This window comes from Barbus barbus (genome assembly GCF_936440315.1).
Source record: "Barbus barbus genome assembly, chromosome: 6".
Taxonomy (NCBI): domain Eukaryota; kingdom Metazoa; phylum Chordata; class Actinopteri; order Cypriniformes; family Cyprinidae; genus Barbus; species Barbus barbus.
In genome coordinates this window covers 17,757,132-17,779,416 of record NC_136734.1, presented here as the reverse complement: position 1 = coordinate 17,779,416, position 22,285 = coordinate 17,757,132, and the positions used below count along the sequence as shown (strand labels likewise).

Genomic DNA, 22,285 nt, shown 5'->3' with positions numbered 1-22,285 from the left:
CTCATTTTTTAATTCCCTTTAAACCAAGTCAGTCTCACTAGGCCATTTTGACTCTCACCGCAGTGTGACATCACATTTCGGAGGGCCAGGCCACGGGGTCTGATTGACAGCCCTGCATTGCCATAGTTGCAGTGTTAACCTCAGCTGTTGTAAGCTGTCCTTCATTTTCTCCACGCAATCAATCCCCGTGCTCTGTGTTTGGATGTAAGACTGAACATAAGAGTCTTCATTTTCTCCCAACATCTGAGCTGCTGAGGACGCTGTGGATTACTTTCATTTTTCAAGGTAATCCGCATCAAGATCTACAAATATGTGTATCGCTCCAGACTCCTTTTTGAATGTCATGTGCTTAGCGTTTTAACCGTATTGGTGTGCATACATTAAGTATTTTTAACTGATCAGAGCCATGCTTGTGGGATTAGTTTGAGCTGTTCGTAGCACGAGATTCGTTCGGTAGCACAGTCGCGCAGCTCGGTCCATTGATCCACGCCAATGACAGGTCAGCACGGTGCGAGCTCCGCGCTGTTTCGTCCCACTTTCAGTGCATTTCACTTCCCATATGTACGGCTGAACACCGGTTCTCTCGCTCTCAATTATGTTGCTTATACCGGCTGTTTATTGCTGTAGATGCAAAGAGACATATTTTCCAGCTGTTATAATAAATTATCTGTGGGGTATTTTGGCCTGAAACGTCACAGACCAATTCTGGGGACACCCAAGACCAATATTACATCTTGTAATAGGTGCCCTTTAAAAAATGAGAGGTGACTTTAAAAAAGGAGTTGTTGTGAAACCAGTGGGTACAAAATATTGGCCAAAAACATCCCTACACACCTGATGGCATGAGCCAGTTCTACACACTTCCAGTGTTCAACTGGCTGGCCGTTTAGCTGCAATAATGTGTCCAGCTGCTGTAAACCTGCCTGGTGAGCTGGACCACCTAAACAAAATAAACAAAGACACTCAAGATCATAAACCAAAGTTAAGTTATCGAAAAGAAAAAGACAATGACACCTCTTTGATTTGTCTGTCTTGGTTACACTTTATTTTGCAGTGTAATTGTGTACACTGAAGTACTGAGTAATATTAATCAATAACATGTACTTACTATAGGGTTAGCGTTAGGATTAGGGTTACTGCATGTAATAATGCATAAATACATGTAAGAAGGACAGTAAAATTTTTACTTGTGTAAAAAGTGTTTACACAAGTGTTTTTTGATCACACTTTATTTTAAGGTCCCATTCTCGCTATCAACAAACAATTAACTAAGCTTTTGCCTCAATAAATTATTAATATTAATTATTAACTTATTAATAGTTAGCAAGGTAGTTGATAAGTTTAGATACTGGGTAGGATTAGGGATGTAGAATATGTTCGTGCAGAATATGTGCTTTATTAGTACTAATAAACAGCCAATATGTTAATAATAGGCATGCTAATAAGCCACTGTTAATAGTGAGAATTGGACCCAATACTAAAGTGTTATCTTTTTTCTGTACCTATATGTTTTGGAAATGTGTAAAAATTACAGTGTAACTGGGACAGCACCCTTTAAATGGACAACTTTTTACCTTAACTACCCCTAAACGGTGCATATTAATAGCTATTACGTACCCTTAAGGTACTAATATGCACCTTTTTGAGAATGTGGCAATACCATGGTATTTGAGTGCATTGGAGCGCCATGTAAATACTATAATAGACATGTTTTTTTTTTACTTCTCAGAAATATTTTAAAGAGAAACATCTGAGTCAAAGTTGTCAATCTTGTGCTATGAAGGAGCAGCTTCTTGGCAATACAATTTTACTCTGGCTACAATTTTACAATAACTTGGCAAATTATGAGGACAATATGAATAATGATAGTTCTTGAGTGTTTAAAATTACCTGGATCAACAGCTTGGACCCGTACAGGGGAGTCAGAGCAGATGGTGAAGCCAAAACCATCTTTTCCTCTCAAAATGGTCACCTGTAAAATAGCACATACATTTACACGATCACTCAAAGGTGTGGGGTTAGTATTTTTTTTTAGATGTCAATACTTTTATTCAGCAAGGATGCATTAAATAAAGACAATAATCTGTTAAAAAGGTTTGTTTGATATTTTTAACTTTATATTAATCAAAGAATCATGAAAAAATGTAATAAGTAGTGCATTTTTTTCCAAACTGACAATAATAAATGTTTCTTGAACAACAAATCATCATAATAGAATGATTTCTGAAGGATCATGTGACACTGAAGACTGGACTAATTGCTGCAGAAAATTCAGCTTTGCTATAACAGGAATAAATTACATTTTAATATATATATAGTTATATTCAATTATAAAAATACACAATATTATATTTAATATATTTAACAAATTTACTGCTTTTACTCTGTTAAATAAATGGAGCCTTGATGAGCATTGAATAGACTTATTTCAAAAACATTTAAAAATCTTTATTAAATAAAATTAAAATAAAAAATTGGGGTTCACTCCAAATAAAAGTCTAACTATATTCAATAAAAATCATTAATATATAGCATTCTTTAAAAAATAATAATAAATCTTTTTAATGGACTGAAATGAAAGTGACCTCAGGAACATTCAGGAAGATGGACCATCCACAGTCAGAGTACAGTGTAAGACCCCACAGTAACCGGGTCAGAGAGTGTGTCTGTGTGTGTGTGTGTGCCAGAAACAAACATCCCCCCTAAAGCGCCACTGTACCCCAGCAGCACGAAGACTGAAATGCCACAGCACCAAAGAGTCAGGGATATTAAAAACTACAAGCTGAGAAATTAGTCAGGGTTGCTGGGTGATCAGGGGGCTTTTCTTTTTCCCTGGCAAGAAAAGGAAATGACGGGGGGGAGAAAACTGCCATGGCACTGACAAACAGCAGACACAGAATATTTGGACAGTAGAAGTTCAAAATGTCAACAGAACCTGGAGCCAAACTAAATAGGAAATGTTGAAGGGGAGGGGGGTGTCTCACATTTAACATGACATTGACCGCACAACAACAAAGAGCCTTGTTTGGGGAGGGAGAGAGAATAAAAAGAGAAAAAGTGATGACAGCTTTAGGACTTTCACTGCCATTCCTCTTTTCTCTTCTGGGTCGATGTGGTCGCCCTCGTTACAAGCTCCATTAATTGCTGTGATGAAATAATTATCCACATTTCCCTTTTCCACTGCTCCTGGTTGTTGTTCAAGTTCAAGTTCAAACATGGACTGTCACCTGTGTGATCAGTGAAGTCAAAGTAATAGCATTACTGAATGAGGACTAGCTCTTGTTATGACAATATTCATTCATTATGCCATAATCCAGTTTAAAATGAGCAGAAAGGTCTTGTTCATCATTAAATGGAGTTTCACACATAAGAGGGGGATCAGACGACCTGATTTCATGAGGTGTTGTCCCAGTTTTCCAACAATTCACAAAAAATGTAAATATGTCCTGCTCTTGGCCGACTAAGTATCCTCAATGCCCTAGCTACCTTGTTTGGGACCATCTGTGGTTCTCAATAAGGAAAGCTGTTTCTTTGTCCATGCAACTTGATTTGCTTAGATTTTCATCTTCATTAAGTCTTCAGAATATTCTATTGTATATTATATTCTATTGTTTTCATTTTTATGGTTTTATGATGATTTAATGTATTTATTATTCTACTGGATGGTCATTTTTGTTCAAATTGATGAATATACATGTACATTTACAAATACATTTGTTATTATTTATAAAAAAAAAAATCACATTATATTAGAATTGATTAAAATGAATTTAAATGTATATTAAATGTCAACCTTTATATTAAATGTCAACCATTTTATGTTCTTTGCGTTTGGTTCATTCAAATGTAAAACTGAATATAACAGGCCAAGGCGGCGGCTAAAACACACCAACAGTACTGTAATGCACGAATCAAACTATCAAACATTTTCTCTTGCTTTGTTAAATAAACTATATCTCTTAAATCTTTTGTAACTACTGTTATTCCTATCATTACAAACAATCCTGGATAGGCACCTCCAACGAAATCACACCCTCCACCCCTCAACTTAAAAATCTGGTCACCCTTTTCATCAACTCCTGTCAATCACAGCACAAGGATATAGAAGCGGCTGCTTATCACACTGGTATCCCTCCTTGACCCCAACCCCACTTTTGTTTCTAATATTTCTTCCATATATTGACTAACTTTCATTAATGAAGTCATCCATCCCTAGGGAGCTGGAGATGCTCCAGTGCTTGAGCATTTCCATTAGGCACAACAGCTCAAATCTGTATTACCTCATCATTCTAAACTCTAAAGGATCAACCTTTATAATCTAAACGAAAGGTCTGAACTCTTACTACTACTTCAGCTGACATATTTTTATCCAAATCCACTTACGGTGCAAATCTGGAGGAACCTAGGTTTAAGTGCCTTGCTTAAAAATATCTTTAAACATTCAGCTTCACTGCTGCAATCTAATCTCAAAAAAAGAAATTTTACGCAACACATTTCATGAGGACTATCCCAGAACGAACACGCCATAACTCTTATAACACTTTCAATAACAGCCAAAAAATAAAAAAGCAGAGGGACAAACCTGTGGCAAGTTTCGTTCGATGCAGAGCCGACACAGACCGTGGATCGTATGCATCGCTCAACGCATATATGTCCACCTACATCTACGGCGCTCTCTTCAGTGTCTTAAATAAAAGTAAAGTCACACAGGTGATGCTGCTTCCCTTCACGCTCTCTCTAGTGTGGCTATGCATGCCCACTCATGGGAACTGCTCTGAGCAGAAGAATGACAGGAAACCACCTTCCACCCCCCCAGCCAGTGGCCAGGCAGTATGTCTGCTCTCGATAAGCCAACATGTTTCCTGAGTAGCTCTCAACAGTAGTGGCTGAACTCACTCTCTCTGCGCAGTGAGATGGAGCTCACTCCGATAGGCTTGATTTAGTGTAAACACAAACATTCATTATGAGCCAGAGACATTAAAGTACATTCGATGTTTGTTTAATGAGAAGCTGGACAAGCATAGGCTGACAGACGTGGAGGCCATCCAGCCCTTGCACAACACCTCGATTCACGAAAACAGCGTTGAAATTTCCGAAATCCTTTATTATACTTGAGCAGGATCTGTGTAAAAAAAAACACAGTCATTTCACTCTACCATAATCCATAGCTTGTTTATCTCTTACATCACCCTATCACTGATGTTCCAGATAAAACCAGTCATTGCCAATCAGAAATCCCTGGAAAGTCAAGTGCGAAATCTGAAAAATGGATTTTCGGGAAGAGAGGAAGGAAATGGAAGAATGATTAGCAGAGTATTTGACTGGCCTCCATGTAAAAATGCAGGGAACCAGCAAGAGTGTCAGTGGAGCGGGAATCAAACAGGGATAAATCATAAACACTGTGCGGGATTGGGCTTCCTATTGCAGCCACTTTGTTGGCTTTTCCCGTTTCCCAGCTTTGTCTGAGGAGAACAGAGCGGGCGGAGAACAGTCCTGGGAAAAGTTGCTCGCTAAAGTGGATGGGAGGGTTTAATGAGCGAGTATATGTGTGTGTGTTTGTGTCACACATATCCAAAAGCACATCCACACACCTCATATTTCTACTGTCAGTCACGCCACAGAGCTGCTTGTATTCCCAAGCTGATGTAGTCACATCTCTGATGGCTATGATGGCTGGAATACTCTTTTGACTACATGCAGCATCGTTAGCTGTTACTGTTGTTAGCTTAGCATAAGTCTGCCATATAGTTTCCAACACTAAAGCCAAAGCAATTTGCTCCCAACAATCCAGCAAAAGCGGAAGAATCGTGTTTTGCACTGCGCCTTTTCTAAACCAGTGTTATCATTAACTAAAAACTAAAACTGCTAAAAATCAACAATTAAAATTATCTGAACTGAAATAATATATGAATATTAGATGATTATTAAATTAAAATACATAAAACAAAAAAGAACTAATAAAAATTTGACAAAATTAAACAATGAAATCTGAAACTATAAAAATAAAAGCTAATTCAAAATATTAATAAATACTATAATATACTTTTAAATATGAATATAAAATATTAATTAATAATAAATAATTAATAAATAATAATAAATAATTTAAATAAATTACAGTTTGAAACATATTTTAAGGTCCGTCTAAATCTAAACTCATAAACTGGTTGGTTTTGATCATTCCTGATGATTCCATTATGAATTACAAGAAAACTGTAGTATTTTATAAATAATTGCATACTTCCATGTCTACTAAAAAAATTATCAGCTGGAATTTAGTAGTAGTAGTAATGTACAAACTACACAACATTTAACATTCTGAAGAAATATCAAGAATTGATTTATATTAAACACGTTTAACCATTAAAAATGTATTAATTTAGATGTTCCATCACATGAAGCACATTTTAGGTTACAAAATATTGTACAAAAATAAACATTTCAAATTCAATAAAAAAATCCAAATGATATTTTATAAATTGCACTTACTGTAAATGACTGCATGTTCTCTGGACTTGTGGTCTCGGGTCCAGCTTCATAGTTGGACGTAGCAGCTTCTGAAAGATACACAAGAGAGTCCCACGAGTCCCAGGCCGACAGATTGCTCTTTGAGTACATCTTAGCCCTGGGTAGAAACCTTTCGACTCCAGCACTCTTTTAGAGAGAGGACAGCAGAATCCGGTCAATGCTGTCTGCAGGCTTCAGCTGAAAGTGAGTGTGTCTATACCATGAGAGATGAACTCAACCCGAATCGCTGTGACACAGAGCTGACTGCCCCACAACAGAGAGAGAGAAAGAAATCTTCTCCCCTAAAAGCGTCACCCCCACCCCGACAACCCGCGACAGGCTCCCCCACTTTGTAACCATAGAGATTACGCTCCTAGGAAGCAATGTCTTTTTAAAAATCCTTCATGGAAACAGCATTCAAGAGGGATACAATACAGCTGGCTCTCTCTATTAAAGTCAGCCCAGTGCCTTGACTCAAGCCCCCTCTCTCTCTCTCTGTTCTCCTACACCTCTCTCTCTCTCTCTCTCTCTCTCTCTCTCTCTCCAATCAAACTTAATCTCAGCTGAATTTCTCTGACGGGACACGTGTCATTTCGGCCGCACCCCAGGAGCAAATTTGTTCATTTTGTGAGCAATAATTAAGATGATCTCTTACACACAACGAACAAAAAAATGACTGCGCCGAATGTTTTTTTTCATTGCAAAGGTCATTACGAAATGACAGTGGGAGGGAGACAAGATCTCTGAAGTGGATTTAAACTGACTTAGACACACCATGACGCTTCAACCTTTTAATTCTCATCTTATTCCTGTGGCTCCTCACAGCGCACACTGCGTCGGCCCCCTGGCCCCCGGCTCTTTGTTACAACTCTCCGCAGGGATGCTGTAAGTTTCAACACCGAGCCCTCTATATCCCTCCAAGAAGTACAAGGCAATGCTTGTTAATTTAACACAGCATTTGGTGAGAAGTAAAACATTCAAATTCCATTCAGACTCAAAAGTAACTTCCACTCCAAAGAGCTTGTTTGGTTTCAGTAATATCTATTATCATCTAATCTACTGTTGCTGAAGAAAAACTGTCATGTGGAATTTGTCCGTCTTCACTGCTAAAGGCTATCAGAGAGTGGCTACGATCCAACTGCGAAAGAGAGAGAAACTGCGTTTAATCTCACCAGCGGTCTGTCTGATGCGACGTGAGGCCACTTTCAGATGTTTGCTCCTGCCCAGCTCCTCTCCCAGGAGATAATACCAACCTCTGATCTCCTGTCAGCAGAAAATGTGAAAAACACAATTAGACACAGAGAGCCATGGGAAAAAGATGCTCTTTCCTTTGCAAGGTTTTGCAATTCCAATATCTGTTGACTTGTTAATGCATCTCTCATAGGGAGAGTATTAAAATCAGGCCCTGTGGCCATCGGCAGGTCTGTCGTGTATCCATGTGTGTGTGTTTGCAGCTGTAAACAGCTGATGCCCATTTTACTCTCCCGCTCAGCCAGATGGCATCATGTTATATAAAACATCCATCGGGTTTGATCTAATTTTTCTCAAAATATCACCCTCCGAGAAAGGATTTACTGTCTTAACACATGAATTATAACATTATAACATTGAATTTGACAACGGGACATAATGTAAAGGAACAGGGATCTCAGATGGGATAATTGTCATTCGTCTGTGCAGGCGGGCTTGCAGAATAAAGTCACGATGCTAGCGTGTTTGCAGTGTGCTGCTCTTAGTAATTCTAGGTCATTTTTCAAGCCTCAATGAGCAGTCCCATCGCCACTTCCCCCACTGTGTAATTAGACGATGGTGTGGAGGAAATGCTTTGACAAGAAGAGAATGTAATTAAGAGGAACGTTCTTTTTGATAAATATGAAATGCTATCTTTCTTAAAGCAAGCTGAGTTGTGTTACAATGAAAGAAGATTTTAGGTAAATAATGGATGATGTATCGTGGCAGTACATCTACGAAAGTAAAATCTGTATACTAATATATCACTTTTTGCTTTCCATTTCAGTCACGTTTTACAATAGCATTCATGTTGCATATTTCCTGAACCGCTCTAATTCAGCACATAAATATATACTATATATTCTATCATTCAAAAGTTTGGGGTCAGTTCAATTTTGTAAGAAATTAGAAAGGATGCCTTCATTTGATCAATAGTGACATTTGAGACATTCATAATGTTACAATTTTTTATTTCAAATAAAGTCTGTTATTTGCTTTTATATTTCTTTCTAGTCATCAAGTAATCCTGAAAAAATATAACAGTTCCAGCAATGTTTTCAACATTGATAATAATAAGAAATGTTTCTTGAGTACCAAAATCAGCATATTATAATCATAAAAATGCAGGTTTGCCCTCATAGAAATAAATTACTTTTTAAAATGTATTAAAATAAAATGATTATTTCAAAACTTAATAACATTTCACAATATTATTTTTTTTTTACTGTATTTTTTGATCAAACAGTTGCAGCCTTGGTGAGTAAAAGAGATTTTCAAAAACACTTTTATAAAATAACCATATTTTATATTCATTTATTATCATGTTATGTATATATGCATTTTTTTTTAGTTTAGTCATTTTTAATGAATGTATGGGTGTTGGGAGAAAGCAAAAAAAACACTGACCACTGTACTACAGCTACTGTAAATTGTTCTACATTTTTCTAATAAAAATACGAATCCAAATGATTTTCAAAGCATTGCAGGGTAAAAGCGCTTTGGGCAAATGTTAACAACAGGATATTTACCTTAGATGAGGTGATGAGGGAGTGGACACCAAAACTCATACAGCCCAGGAAGTCGCTGCGCCTGTGGGCAAAATCAAAAACTCTCAAAAAACAAAACAACAGGCGGGAATTTTTGAACTCCTGATAAAGTCACGACACATTCATATCGGTTAACCCCACTTAGATCATGTTCACTGTCCAGTGACGCTGATGATATAAAAAGCACAGCCAATAACATATTGATTTTGTACTGAGTGATTGTGACACTGCTGAGTGTCTTTTGCAGTGGGAAAATAAAATACATACTAGAACAATTGTACTTATGGTACACATATAAATAGCCTTTATCTACAGCTGTACACATGTAGAAAATCAACGCGTGAATGAAAAAATATGATAAAATCCTACCTGGAAGTTCGACTGCGATTCCACACGGTAAACAACAGCCTCTTCTTCTGATCGTCTTCATCCACATCTCTGCAACATAAATGCAACACTTCAAAAGCTCATCCATCAATGTCCAGCTTCATCCAAAAACACAATGGCCTTCCCCTCCAAAGACTTCAAAAAGACAGCCTTTTTTCAGCTAGCAAAAGAGAGACAGCAGACTCAGCCCTAAAGTCTCTTTCAGAAAGACTGATTGAGATATAGAGGCTGTCAGACGAGAGGTTAGAGAGCACATGATGTTTAACATAAATTATTCAACTATAAGATAACGCGACCCTCTTCACTTCCTCTTTTTAAACACCATCATACAAGTGCTCTGTCTGTAGCGAACAATAAGAATCACTCACAACATAAACGTCTCGTTGAAAACAGGACTCTTGCAGTCTAGAACGGTCCTGGTCTTCCATCGCTTGCTGTGGTCAACATCTGGAGCAATACTTATCTGGAATAAATAAACACGTGTTGGTGGTTGCTATTAAGTCCAATAGTTTAACATTGCTAGAGGATATATTCATCATACTCAGAGGGAAAATCAATGAACACTTGAATTTGGAATCGAGTGGACCGCTGCCAACACAACTGATGCTTTCTCATGCCTGAAACCTGCTTAGGCTGACATGAGGGTTCATTTCAAGGGCAGGAGTCCACAGAGGATTAAGTGACAAATAATGACAAAAATAATAGCACATCATCACCAGCAGTGACCGGGAAAGTTACTGCTGACTCTCTGCTAAGAGAGAAATAGGTTTGAGTTGTTTTAGGCTTATTGCAGTCATGTGACCTCACGTGTCGTCTAAATATTGTCTGCATGTCAAAATGCCCACCTTTACATATGAGTCACATGGTTTGTACTCTCTTCCCATGAGTCCTCTGGCCTCCAAAACTGTGAATAAAAACATGAGAGCATGAGTAATGAAGCTCTCATTTAATGAATTATGAATGTAAGACTTCCTCTATGAATTAAGTGCAAGTATAACTGGGTTATTAAAATTTGATTTTAACATGAGAAGCAGACTTATTTGAAAAACAAATTCTTAAAACTCTAAAATTATAAAGTACAAAATCTGTTCACAAACATGCTTACTTTGAACACAGAGCCACCCGCTGCCTGGAGTAACTGTCAGTTTGAGTTGACCTGTAGTCAATAGGGAGAAAAATAAAAATTATACAGTTTTGCCACATGCCAAATGAATTTCCATGACTTGACTTTTCTAGTCAATTTAATATCCAGTCAAGTAATAAAAATAATAAATAACTGGTCAAAAGTTAGTATATTATTTTTTATTTTTTTTTAAGATTTATTTTTGCCTTTATTATGACAAGACAGTACTCAGACAGGAAGTCAAGTGGGAGAGAGAGAGGGGGACGGGATTGGGAAAGGTCCACAAGCCGGGATTCGAACATGCTCACAAGGCTATTGGCACCAACTACTATAATATTTTAATGTTTTAGAGAGAAATCTCTTACACTCACCAAGGCTGCATTTATTTGATCAGTACAGTACTATTGTGAAATATTATTACAATATTTTCTATTTCAATGCATGTTAAAAAATGTCATTTGTAATTTGCCAAAAATTTTATTTTTAAAATATGATGGCACAGCTGAATTTTTATCATCCATTACTCCAGTATTCGGTGTCACATGATCCTTCAAAATCATTATAATATGCTGATTTTGTCTATATATTTTCATGGAAACATCCACACAGGAATCTGAAACCTGTCATGGACTCACAGGTGTAATGAAGAGTTTAAATTATTAGAGCATAACAGTTAAGTCCAAAAGCCTGACTCAGCAGCTGGTGTTACACTAATATGTGCATTGACACACACACATTTCCTCCAGACCTACAGCAAAGCCTGGCCATCAGATCATTTTCTGCCACAGTTCTGTGACAAGTGCAGTCAAATAAAAGTGAATCTTTTCATCTAAATCAGTGGTTCTCCAACTGTGATTGGTGGGCCACAGGGGGATTGTGAAGAACTTAAAGCAGTCCACAAACTGACTGAATGATTTACATAAATAAATAAACTAATAGACAAAAAGCAACAACAAATACTTCAATGGCTGATTAAGTTACTCGTAACAATGATTGTGTGACTAATTTGAGTGCTTATACTGTCATAGAAGTTATATACTACCATTCAAAAATCTGAGACTGCTTTTTAAAAACATGAATCTTACTTGCTCCAAACTTTAAAATGTTAGCATATATCAGTCTACATACTGGTTAGGTCCAACGTTTTATCTAGCTAACATTTTGCTGATTCCATTTCATTAGCTAAAACTAGCATGTAGCTAATTTCAATAAAAAGAATAAGTCTGGAATTATGGATTGGTAAAAGTGAGGTTAATTCAAATTTAAATTTTCTAAAACTGTAGGTGATTTTTAAAGATTTTTGTTGATTAATGTTATTCAAGCATCATTTGTGAACACATACAGTAGCTCAATAAAGACTCACCATGAGTTTGTAAAAGAAAAGATGATCTCTGCCATTGCCTGAAACAGCTCAGTGTCACTTTCTGTACCTTCTGACAGTCCATGTTAAAGTAAAACCACAGCTTGACTGATTTTAAAAATGCCCCAAATTGGACGCATCACACATGAATTCTCAGAAATGTAGTAAATTAATTCAGCCGTGATGCCTCATAGCTATTCAAGAGCTTAACTGCCACTATGCATATGTTGTCACTGGAGGATAACGGAAAGCAGGAGAAAACAAGCATAAATTTCAACCGCCTTGCATTTTGAATAGCTGATAAGACAGGAGGAGCTGTGATTGGTCAGAGAGCAGCACTGAACGAGTGAAAGGGGGGGAGGGGGTGAAGGGAGAGAGGGAGGAAGGTAAAGTCCACCTGCTATATTCATAATAAACAAAACCTATGAGGTCGCCCTTTGTGCTGATCTCAGATCAGTTACATTATTTCTCTTAATATATATATAATTGGATCAACAAAAACAAAACTTGAAAGCAGCTTACAAACACCTCTGATTTCTTTATAGCAAAGAGTTTGTCATGGACTCGAAAAACATAGAGACAACATTAAATGATCCAATGCAAAAATCGTATTTATAATAAATCATTATGTGAAATGTGTATAAATCCTCAAAAGGCCTAATGCCCTTTTTATAACTCCAGCTATAAAAATAAAAATGTGCTATCCCTGGCTTTTTTGTCTCTTCTTGATGACAGAACACCACTTTCTAAGAATATATTCTGAAAATACATATTACTGTTCTTGGAAAAAAAAAGATATTAAAAGCAGTCTTGAGGGCAATCCTTTGTTCTTGACCGTTAAAGGACTTTAATCTGAGTGAGTCATTCATTGACACAACAGGAAATCAAACAGTCACTGCCTCTTTAATTCCAGGATAAAGCCACCCCTCTCCAGAGGTTATATCTTTACTCCACAGATCTCACTGATGAACATAAGGAAAATAAGAACAGTGATTTGGTGCTGCTGTATAATCATGTTAACTCCATGATGAATCCATCATATGGCAGTGAATAGTAGGCAATGCATCCCTCTTCAAGAGCAAAACCATGTTGAGTGCATAAAGCATTGTGTTAAGCTCTGTTTCCTGGTCTCCTTTGGGAGAGCCATGGAAAATGCATGCAACTCACCATCCACACAGATAAAAATAACAATAAACAGCTTGTGCAGGGGATGCAGGATTTCAGTCTAATTAATTCAGCCATTATCTCTACTGTCTCCTCAAAAAACATTGACTGTTAAAAAAACATTTTCTTTTACTTGTGAGATGGGATTATTGAATCCCAAATCTTTCTTTTTCTGTGTGTGATATATAAATTCTGTAATTTTGAGAGGGCACTTCTTGATGTACTACCATCAGACATTATTGATAGTGACTGGAGACATTACTGATAGTCCGAATAAAGACAGAGTCCAATGTATACAGTATTACGCAGTATTTATGAGTTCAAAATAAAAAAAATAAATAAAAAAAAAAGTGTTTAGCTTTTTAAATAATTTTTGGGACCCAATTTTAATTCATTTATTTATTTTTTAATTTTTAATAATAATAACTTTTAATAACTGTAATGCACTCTAGCTGAATAAACCTCACATTTTTAAACTGTATTGTACATTTCTATGTATTTATTTATTTAATAACTTTTAATCAACTTAAGACATCCTTTCTGAATAAAAGTATTTCAAACCTTACTGACTTTTTTTTTATTAATTAGTTTATTTACATATTTATTTTAACCATGGTAATAGTCTGTGGTCTTATAGAATATGCTTCAAAAATATGCTAATATTTTATTATGTGAACTGATTTTTAAAGTACATTGATAATCTATCACTATCAAGCTAATAAAGTTTTTTAAAGCCATTAATTAAAGTTCTAAAATTTTACAGTCTGAACGGTAGTCCCCGAGTCTGAAAAAGGTTGAAAACTCCATGAATGATTTCCTTGTGCAGAGGGAAACAGTTACTTTACGGACAGATTAGTTTCAACACTGTCATCTAGTGGCACATAGTGCACAATATCAGTGAATGTTTAATTATCCGTGCATCACCATCAGAATGGAGCTAAATTTTAATTTGCAATCAGATGAACAATCATTCACCTTTTCCTTTGAAACCAGACGGGTGAATTTTCCTCCTCTTTTTGGGTGCAGATTCTGTACTGTTCTTTACTGCAGTTTTGACCACTGAGGCCACTTTAACTTGAGCAGATGAACTTTGGCTGACAGCTTTCCCCCAGTTCCTCTCAGCAGGTCTACCAGCACTGAGACTGCAGGAATCAGAGGATGAAACAAAAATATGAAGAAACTGAGAAAAATGCATGTCTACATAAGCAGTTCTAAACTAATTTAACTTCAGCACTCTGTTCTACATGATATAAATATGCAACAAATTTTATATGAATAGACAAACGAGCACCTTAACTGTAATCCCCACTATTCATGGGCTTTCCGTACAAAAAGAAAATATATTTCTGTATAAATTAACGATCGATAATGTATATTACCAATATAAAGAATAATAATTTAATAATACATAAGGAATTTCCGCTTTTCCACTTGCACTGAAAAATCCTAAAATTGTAGTATGTTTTCAGCAAACACATTTTTACTGATATACCATCACACATATTTTCATATGAAATGTGTAACTATGCAAAGTCATAAAAGTTTATTATTTGTGTTCAGCTTTATGTAAAACCATGCGATAAATCGTGAAAGAGAAATTGAGTGTTTCAGTATTACCAGAAAATAAATGCTGTGCCGTTTTTATCTTCATTTCTACATATATTTTTTAAACATATCAATAAATACATGGTCCATGCATATATGAAAAATATAATATAGCTAGTTGGAAATGTATTGTTAAATATATTGCATTATTCATTTTCCAGTATATTGCCATGTATTTTTGTTTCGTGAGGGATTCTATTATTCTAATTTGTTTGATATTACTTTGTGACTGTTGATATAGTTGTTAATTATGGCTAACATAAATTATAACACATGCATCATGCATTATTCCACTGGTCTGCTGTAACAGTTAATCAGTAGACAGTGGGTATTGTTGTGTGGTTTGTTTTGATACGGTCGTGCAGCATTAAACAGAAGCATTCCATTCATGTGCATTTTATGTGTTTACGTTCTTTACTTTGCCTGCTGGCTCACGGCCAATGGCCTTTTGTCCCTGACAGATCTGATGTGAGCCACTGAAGATCTCCTCTCTCTGCTCTCTGTAGGCCTGGTTCTTTCTCTACACGGCTTCTTTGTTGACGGCCCCTTGGGGAGGACTGGATCCTGTAGTCGAAGAGATTCCCTGTGAAGTCTGTTCCTATGGACACAGCCGGAAGTGTTACAAGGTTAGTGCACTCGCTTCTGACATGAATTCTGATGATAGAGTGATAGACACGTGAACCCTGCAGGAAGCTTTCAAATGAGCTTAATTCACTCAAAAAAACTGATTAACTCCAACAATGAAGAAGTCCTTTCAAGAGTTGCCAGAGCTAAACTGACATAAATGTCACACTACTTTAACATGAATTTGATGTATGAAGCTGGTGTTCTTCTTTGACTTTGTGTTAATTTGTTAATGATTTAATAACATTTCAGAAATTTAAACAAAGCGTGTCAATGATTAGGTTTAATTAAGGTTTTCTGAACATGCTGAAGGAAATTACTTCTGAAAGCCCAGCAGGACATCAGGTGCTTGCAGCAGTGGGGAGGTCAGAGGTCACAGTTCAGTGCACAAAACTGCATCTTAAGTTGAAATACTCAGAATTTATGTTTTATTACTTCTGCAAATTTTAATTCTAATACATTTATACATCTGCTTCTAATAATTGGAATTTCAAACTGATTTAAAAATGTATTGATGTCATTGCACTAGATTAAAAAATAATATCAAAGCAAGCATATTTGCATTTACATTTATTCATTTAGCAGACGCTTTAATCCAAAGTGATTTACAATTGAAGAATACAACAATTTGAATATTAGAATCAAAGACTGCAAATGCTCACTTTTCATGCAATACATTACACAAATGGAGGTTTCTTAGGTTTTAAATGATAAAATATGTATATCGTTATACATTGATGTGGATAAACGTTGGTTACTATGCAAGGACACATGTATGAACTTCACACATCCACTAAAAATCACTACATATCAGTTGGTAATGTAAATAGATTATCATTATTACTTATTATTACCAGCAGAAATGGTTCAGAAAAGTTCAAAAAATGGTTCAGAAAGCATCGTTTGTTTACAGATTTATCTTCAAGATTCAACTTGGTTTGATATCTTTACTAGAATAGAATAGGACTGGTGGAAATGGTTGTAGACAGAGGTTTAGTACATAAAGACATTCAAAAGACAATTTGTGAATATGCAAGTATGCATTACTGCATGCAATGTACAACGCAATGCATTATTAGATAGATAGATAGATAGATAGATAGATAGATAGATAGATAGATAGATAGATAGATAGATAGATAGATAGATAGATAGATAGATCTAAACTATTCCTAATATGCTACGAATGATTACTAATGTTCATGTAAACATGGATCATACCGTGTTTTAAGCTACGAGTGATCTTCCAATGACATTAATACTTCCTTTTTTTCTTTTTTTTAGTGCCACTGTAACGTTATATTGTTTTGTTCATAAACAGCATTCAGCTTTCCAAATAGTGTGTATTGACTGTTGTGCGGTCGAATAGTGTTGTTTCTGTCAGCAGAGGTAAACTTGAAATCTTCACAGCTTTATCGTCGGTGTAATAATGAACTTGTGGCTTGAGCGCTTCGGTGATCGTAACACCCCTTCAGTTCCTCACAATGGGCTGGGGTTAAAGAACCATTGTACTGCTTGAGCTGAAAAGCTGAAAACTGCCGCATTTCAAGCCGCACAATTAAGAAATAAAATTACCAATTACGATTTCTTCCATGTTCGGTCATCGCTTAGAAGTAAATCTTAAACCGCCATAACTTTACACTGGCGCCAGTTTATATTGCACTGCATATTTATAGGAATCTGTGAGTTTAGTTAACTGTCTGTATTAAGGGGTTTCTCAGCAGGAGTTTCCAAACGTACCCGAACATATTCCACAGCTGAATGTCATTTACACTTACCTTTCTCTGATGTCCATATTTTGCGAGTGTTGTCTGCTATAATCCATCTTCTTTACAAACACAAATTCCCAGCTATTATGTTTATATTTACCAGCTCTGAGTGGGACATTCAAACTACAGAAACTCCCCCCATCCCGCTCTGGAGAGGAAGTGTGTGGTGCGCTGCAGACGCGCTGATGGATCTCTCCACCAATCCGAGAGCTGCATTTGAAACGCACGGAGTTTGACTGCATTTTCACAAATGTCTAAAACTCAAGGAGACTGCAAAAGTATTTGCCCCAAGGGAGTAACTGTTCTTTGCACAGTAGTTATATATTCCTTCTTTTACAATATTTGTGCTGGGCTCCAGTCATCCAAAAACATTTTTGTGTACTTTTTTATTTAAACGTGTCTCATAGTTTGTGCAATTGTTTCTTTAACAAGTGTTTCTTGTTTTCCTTCACTAACAGAGGTTATGTTTTTCAAGTGAGGCACAGTAGTGTCTACCACTGAAGACGTTATAGTTGCCAGGTGTCCAGAAAGAATTTAACTTTTTTTCATCCTCCCTTTTGACTGTTAGCCAAGTACACAGTAATGTATGTCAATGGAAGTCGCAGTACAGTTTTTTCCCTTGCAAAACCGTTTTCTTTGTTTGTCTGGCACATTTTGTTTAGTTTCTAACTCTTGCGCTCTATCTTTTCTTTTTCTATCTTCTCTATGTTTTCTGTCTTTTAATCTCACAGTATGATTTTATACTGTATGTCACAATTTGACTTTATTTCCTATTTTATTTAGCTATACTCTGGAAAAGCCTTCTGTAAAGAGACAATTAAACAGTCAAATGTTTCAAATGGTCTTATATGTTAGGATACGCTGGAGACAAGTCATAATATTGCCACTGTTTTTTGCAGTAATAGTTCTTGTTCAGCTATTAACAGTTCACAATTAAGTGACACCTCAAAAGGCAAAACAAAAGAAGGGCTTGTCGCTAAACAAGGACGTAACGACACATGGCATGTGGTCCATTATAATGTGAAAGCACTCATTTGTGTTAAACAGTTGGAACACCTTTGACCATCAGCACAACAGTAACTAGAGATCTTCACTTGGGAATGATTTCTTTACTGTAAAAGTAAAGAACATTTCTTAAAACGTTTTAGTGAAAAAAAATAGCAAATATAATAGTGAAATGACATTGTAGTACAAAACAAGGTGAGGTTTTCCATTGCTAATACAAATTTAAGAGGTATAATTGGAGAAAAAGTTATTGTATGTACTGAAAAATATTTTTGTATTGTAAGTACAAATACATTTTTCAGTACATGCTGTATTAAAAGATCACATTTTTGTGGTACAACAGGAGAAACTGACACAACTGTTAAAAACGAAATACTACCACTACTGGTAGCCTATATATAATAACAGGAAAAAAATAGTTTTTACTGTCATGTACGGCACACCTCCTTCCTCATGCCAAAGCACTCTTGCTGTATTTCTATTGATGAAACAAATAGGCCTACATTTTGTTATTGTTGACCCACTTAACATAAACAAAGCCACACACTGTAAATCAAGCACAACAGCATTATACACTTTGACCCTACAAACATCTGACTCCAGCAGAGACTGGAGGTGAATGAGAACTACATTACATTGATGTCCAGTGTAGCAGTAGTTTCCCTGATTAGCTATTCATATCAGTGCAGCTAAATGCTGATCAAAATTGAGTGCTGTAAAGAATATTGTGAATCAGCCAAAGGGGGTTGAAAATAACTAAAGAAAAACTCAAAATTAGTTTGTTCACACATTTTTCCTCCCTATTATGTGAGGCATTTTCAAAAGCCATCTGGTCTTTAAAAACAGCCAGGAAATCTGTGGTTTACTAAGTTATCTGTAGTCTACATCAACTGCACAGAGCATTCATTGGTAATTGGGGAATTCCCATCAACATCTAATTTCCTCAGCTAAGGCTGATGAACTGGCTTTGAGCCTCTAATAGGGTCAGTTGTGCTCAGCAGATATCCATTCATAAAGCAGATTCATATTTGCATTGCAACTATTTCAAATAATCCTGAAAAGAATGTATCAGGTTTTTCACAAGAATATTAAGCAGCAGTTTTCAATACTGAAATATTTCTTGAGCACAAATAGCATATTAAAATGATTTCTAAAAATATTAAAGTTATCTTTAATTGTAATAATATTTCATAATATTACAATTCCTCTTCAGGAACTCGAGCTGCGTCTGGAGACGCTTTGGGGGCGCCTTCAGCGTTACCGGCTCTGAATACAAGTTAAATCTTTCCAATGAATGAGCGAGACGTCACGGGCGAGGTGACGTAATGACCAGCTGGTATAAAAGCACGTGCAGTGAAACCGGCGTCAGCTTTTTGTCATTCAGCAACCGCTACTCTGTGTGTGTCTGTCGATCTATGAGGTAAGTCTTATTTAGTGTTGTTTGTTTTACAGTCACTTGAAATAAGCTCCATAATGTCTTTAAGTGCAGGGAACTTGCACTTGGGCAAGAGCAGATCGCATTACAGGCTGTGTGTTCTTCACTGCTGGGGATGCACACAGTCCGTGTGTGGTCTGCTTGAGAGCAGAGCACGCAGAATCAGCTCTTGAGGGAGCTGACTGCCTGCTTTGTGAGCGTTTGTCACTGCGTATGCTTGCTCTCAGAGGGCTCTCTTTGAGGAGGGAGCTTTCACCAGCGTTCCTCGTGGTACCGGCCCCGCTTTCGCCGAAAAGGGCGGGGAGGCAGCTGCGCTCGTGGGGATCGCAGATGGATCAGGTGGAGGGAATGAAGACGTGTGATCCCCTATCTTCTTCCTTTCCATCAGATCCAGCGCCCACTCTCTGGGTTCGGAAGCCCGCACCGCGGTTTCTTCCCCCCAGAGAGAGAGGGCTTATTGTGAATGAGGATCTAGTGAGATTGCGGGGATGGCACTTAGATCTGGCTGATGGGTTGGAGACGGGTTCACCCTATCTCCACCGGCATTCCCCAGAGCTAGCGCTCTCGCTCGGGGCTGGAAGCCCGCGGTGCAGTCTCCCCCCCCCCCCTTTGGGTGAGAGCTCGCTGTTGCAGCGTGCATTGCCGAGGCGACGCATGCATTACGTCATTCTCGTTCATATTATGAATCCTTTTCATATCAGACTGTGAGACCCAGGACTTCTGAGGGCCGGGCCCTCTGGGGAAGAACGGTGTACACCGCGGTACTCTGTGCCCGTCTCTCCTCAGTGCCCTCAGGAGATCGGTCTGCCAACCCTGCCACGTACGGTGTTCCAGGGCACAGTGATCTCCAGCGAGCACACATCTCAGTTTTTTCCACCCAGAAACGTAGCAGAGCTGAGATGCTCGCCACCCCTTCGGGGGTCTCTAGAGCAGCTAGTTTGGTTTTCTCCTGCCAGTGTGCCATTCCAGGATACCAAACTAGTCACTCTGATTACACCAGAGGCCAGTCTCCAGAGACTGGGTCCCTTAGTGGGCACCTGGTGGTGTGGGAGCCCCTGCCAAGCGTGTCTCATTGGGTCCTGCGTTGCAGGCTCTGGTTCTACCAGTGTAGTATTCCTAGAAGATGACGGGTCTGAGGACAGTCGATTCGATAGGAGACTTCGGCTGAGGCAGTCCTGGTGCCCATGGCCCAGGACTCATGAGGGCAGGTCCTGCTGGGGAAGAGCGGTATACACCGCCGTATTCGGAGATGATCGTTTATCCACCCTGGAGCAGCTAGTTCGGCCGTTCCCTGCCGGTGTGCCGCTCTGATTACACCAGAAGCCAGTCTCGAGAGACTGGTTCCCTTAGTAGACTATTTCGCAGCGTGGAAACTACTGCCAAATGTGTCTCAGTGGGTCCTGCGCACTGTAGAGTGAGGCTACAGAATCCAGTTCGGTTCTCGTCCACCTAAATTCAACGGCAGGGTCTGGTAATGGAACAAGAGGTAGATACTCTCTGAAGGAAGGAGACCATCGAGGTGGTTCCTCCTCACGAAAGAGAATCTGGATTCTACAGCCGGTACTTCATAGATCCAAAGAAGGATGGAGGGTTGCGTCCCATTTTAGATCTGCGTCAGTTGAACCGCTCAGTCAGCAGACTGAAGTTCAAGATGCTTGCACTCAAGCAGGTCGTGTCTCAAAGCAGGTCTTTCTATGTCTCCATCCTTCCCACTCACAGGAAGTTCCTGAGGTTTGCTTTCGGGGGCAAAGCTTACCAGTATCGGGTTCTTCCCCTCGGCCTAGCACTCTCACCCTACACACACTACGAAGTGTGTGGATGCTGCGTTAGCTCCGCTGTGGCTACAGGGCATTCGCATACTCAATTACATCGACGATTGGTTGATTCTCGCTCAATCAGAGCGGATGGCGGCTCAACATCGAGATGTTGTTCTCGCTCACATGAAAGTGTTGGGGTTAAGACTGAACGCCAAGAAGAGTGTTCTTTCTCCATTACAGAGAACCACTTATTTTGGTGTGGTGTGGGATTCGACCACGGTGCAGGCACGTATGTCCCCTGCTCGGATCTGGTCGATCCTCACGGAGGTCAGGAGAGTGAAAGAAGGCCAGTCACTTACTGTCAAGCAGTTTCAGAGACTGCTGGGTCTGATGGCAGCTGCGTCCAAAGTGATACCTATTGGCCTGCTGTACATGAGACCCCTACAGTGCTGGCTCAAGACCAAGGGGAAAACCGCTTCGCATGATCATGGTCATGCGGCGGTGCCTACGTGCCTTAGACATGTGGAGACAACCTTGGTTCTTGTCTCAGGGCCCGGTGCTGGGAGCTCGGTGTCGCCGCGTAACGCTAGCGACGGACGCGTCCCTCACCGGTTGGGGAGCGGTCATGAGTGGCCACCCTGCCCGCGGTCTATGGAGGGGTCACCATCTCGCTTGGCACATCAACCGGCTGGAGATGCTGGCCGTGTTTCAGGCTCTGAAACACTTTCTCCCAGACCTAAGAGATCACCATGTGCTGGTGCACACCGACAAC

The 22,285-nt window shown here is 38.4% G+C and overlaps 1 protein-coding gene across 1 annotated transcript in view; it reads right to left on the bottom strand.

The window, feature by feature from the left end:
• The window catches only part of LOC306870671 (regulator of G-protein signaling 3-like), a 36,774-nt gene extending 19,306 nt beyond the window's left edge, over positions 1 to 17,468 (bottom strand). Inside the window, exons 1-12 of the mRNA XM_079418071.1 lie at positions 17,326 to 17,468; positions 15,342 to 15,521; positions 14,294 to 14,460; positions 10,777 to 10,827; positions 10,517 to 10,575; positions 10,040 to 10,134; positions 9,654 to 9,722; positions 9,267 to 9,327; positions 7,680 to 7,770; positions 6,490 to 6,557; positions 1,891 to 1,972; positions 835 to 940 (exon numbers count right to left, since the gene is read on the bottom strand). Coding sequence (XP_079274197.1) covers positions 835 to 940; positions 1,891 to 1,972; positions 6,490 to 6,557; positions 7,680 to 7,770; positions 9,267 to 9,327; positions 9,654 to 9,722; positions 10,040 to 10,134; positions 10,517 to 10,575; positions 10,777 to 10,827; positions 14,294 to 14,460; positions 15,342 to 15,521; positions 17,326 to 17,372 — 1,076 coding nt within the window. The 5' untranslated portion in view covers positions 17,373 to 17,468. The remainder of the gene's footprint in view (positions 1 to 834; positions 941 to 1,890; positions 1,973 to 6,489; positions 6,558 to 7,679; positions 7,771 to 9,266; positions 9,328 to 9,653; positions 9,723 to 10,039; positions 10,135 to 10,516; positions 10,576 to 10,776; positions 10,828 to 14,293; positions 14,461 to 15,341; positions 15,522 to 17,325) is intronic.
• Positions 17,469 to 22,285: the final 4,817 nt, after the last annotated feature.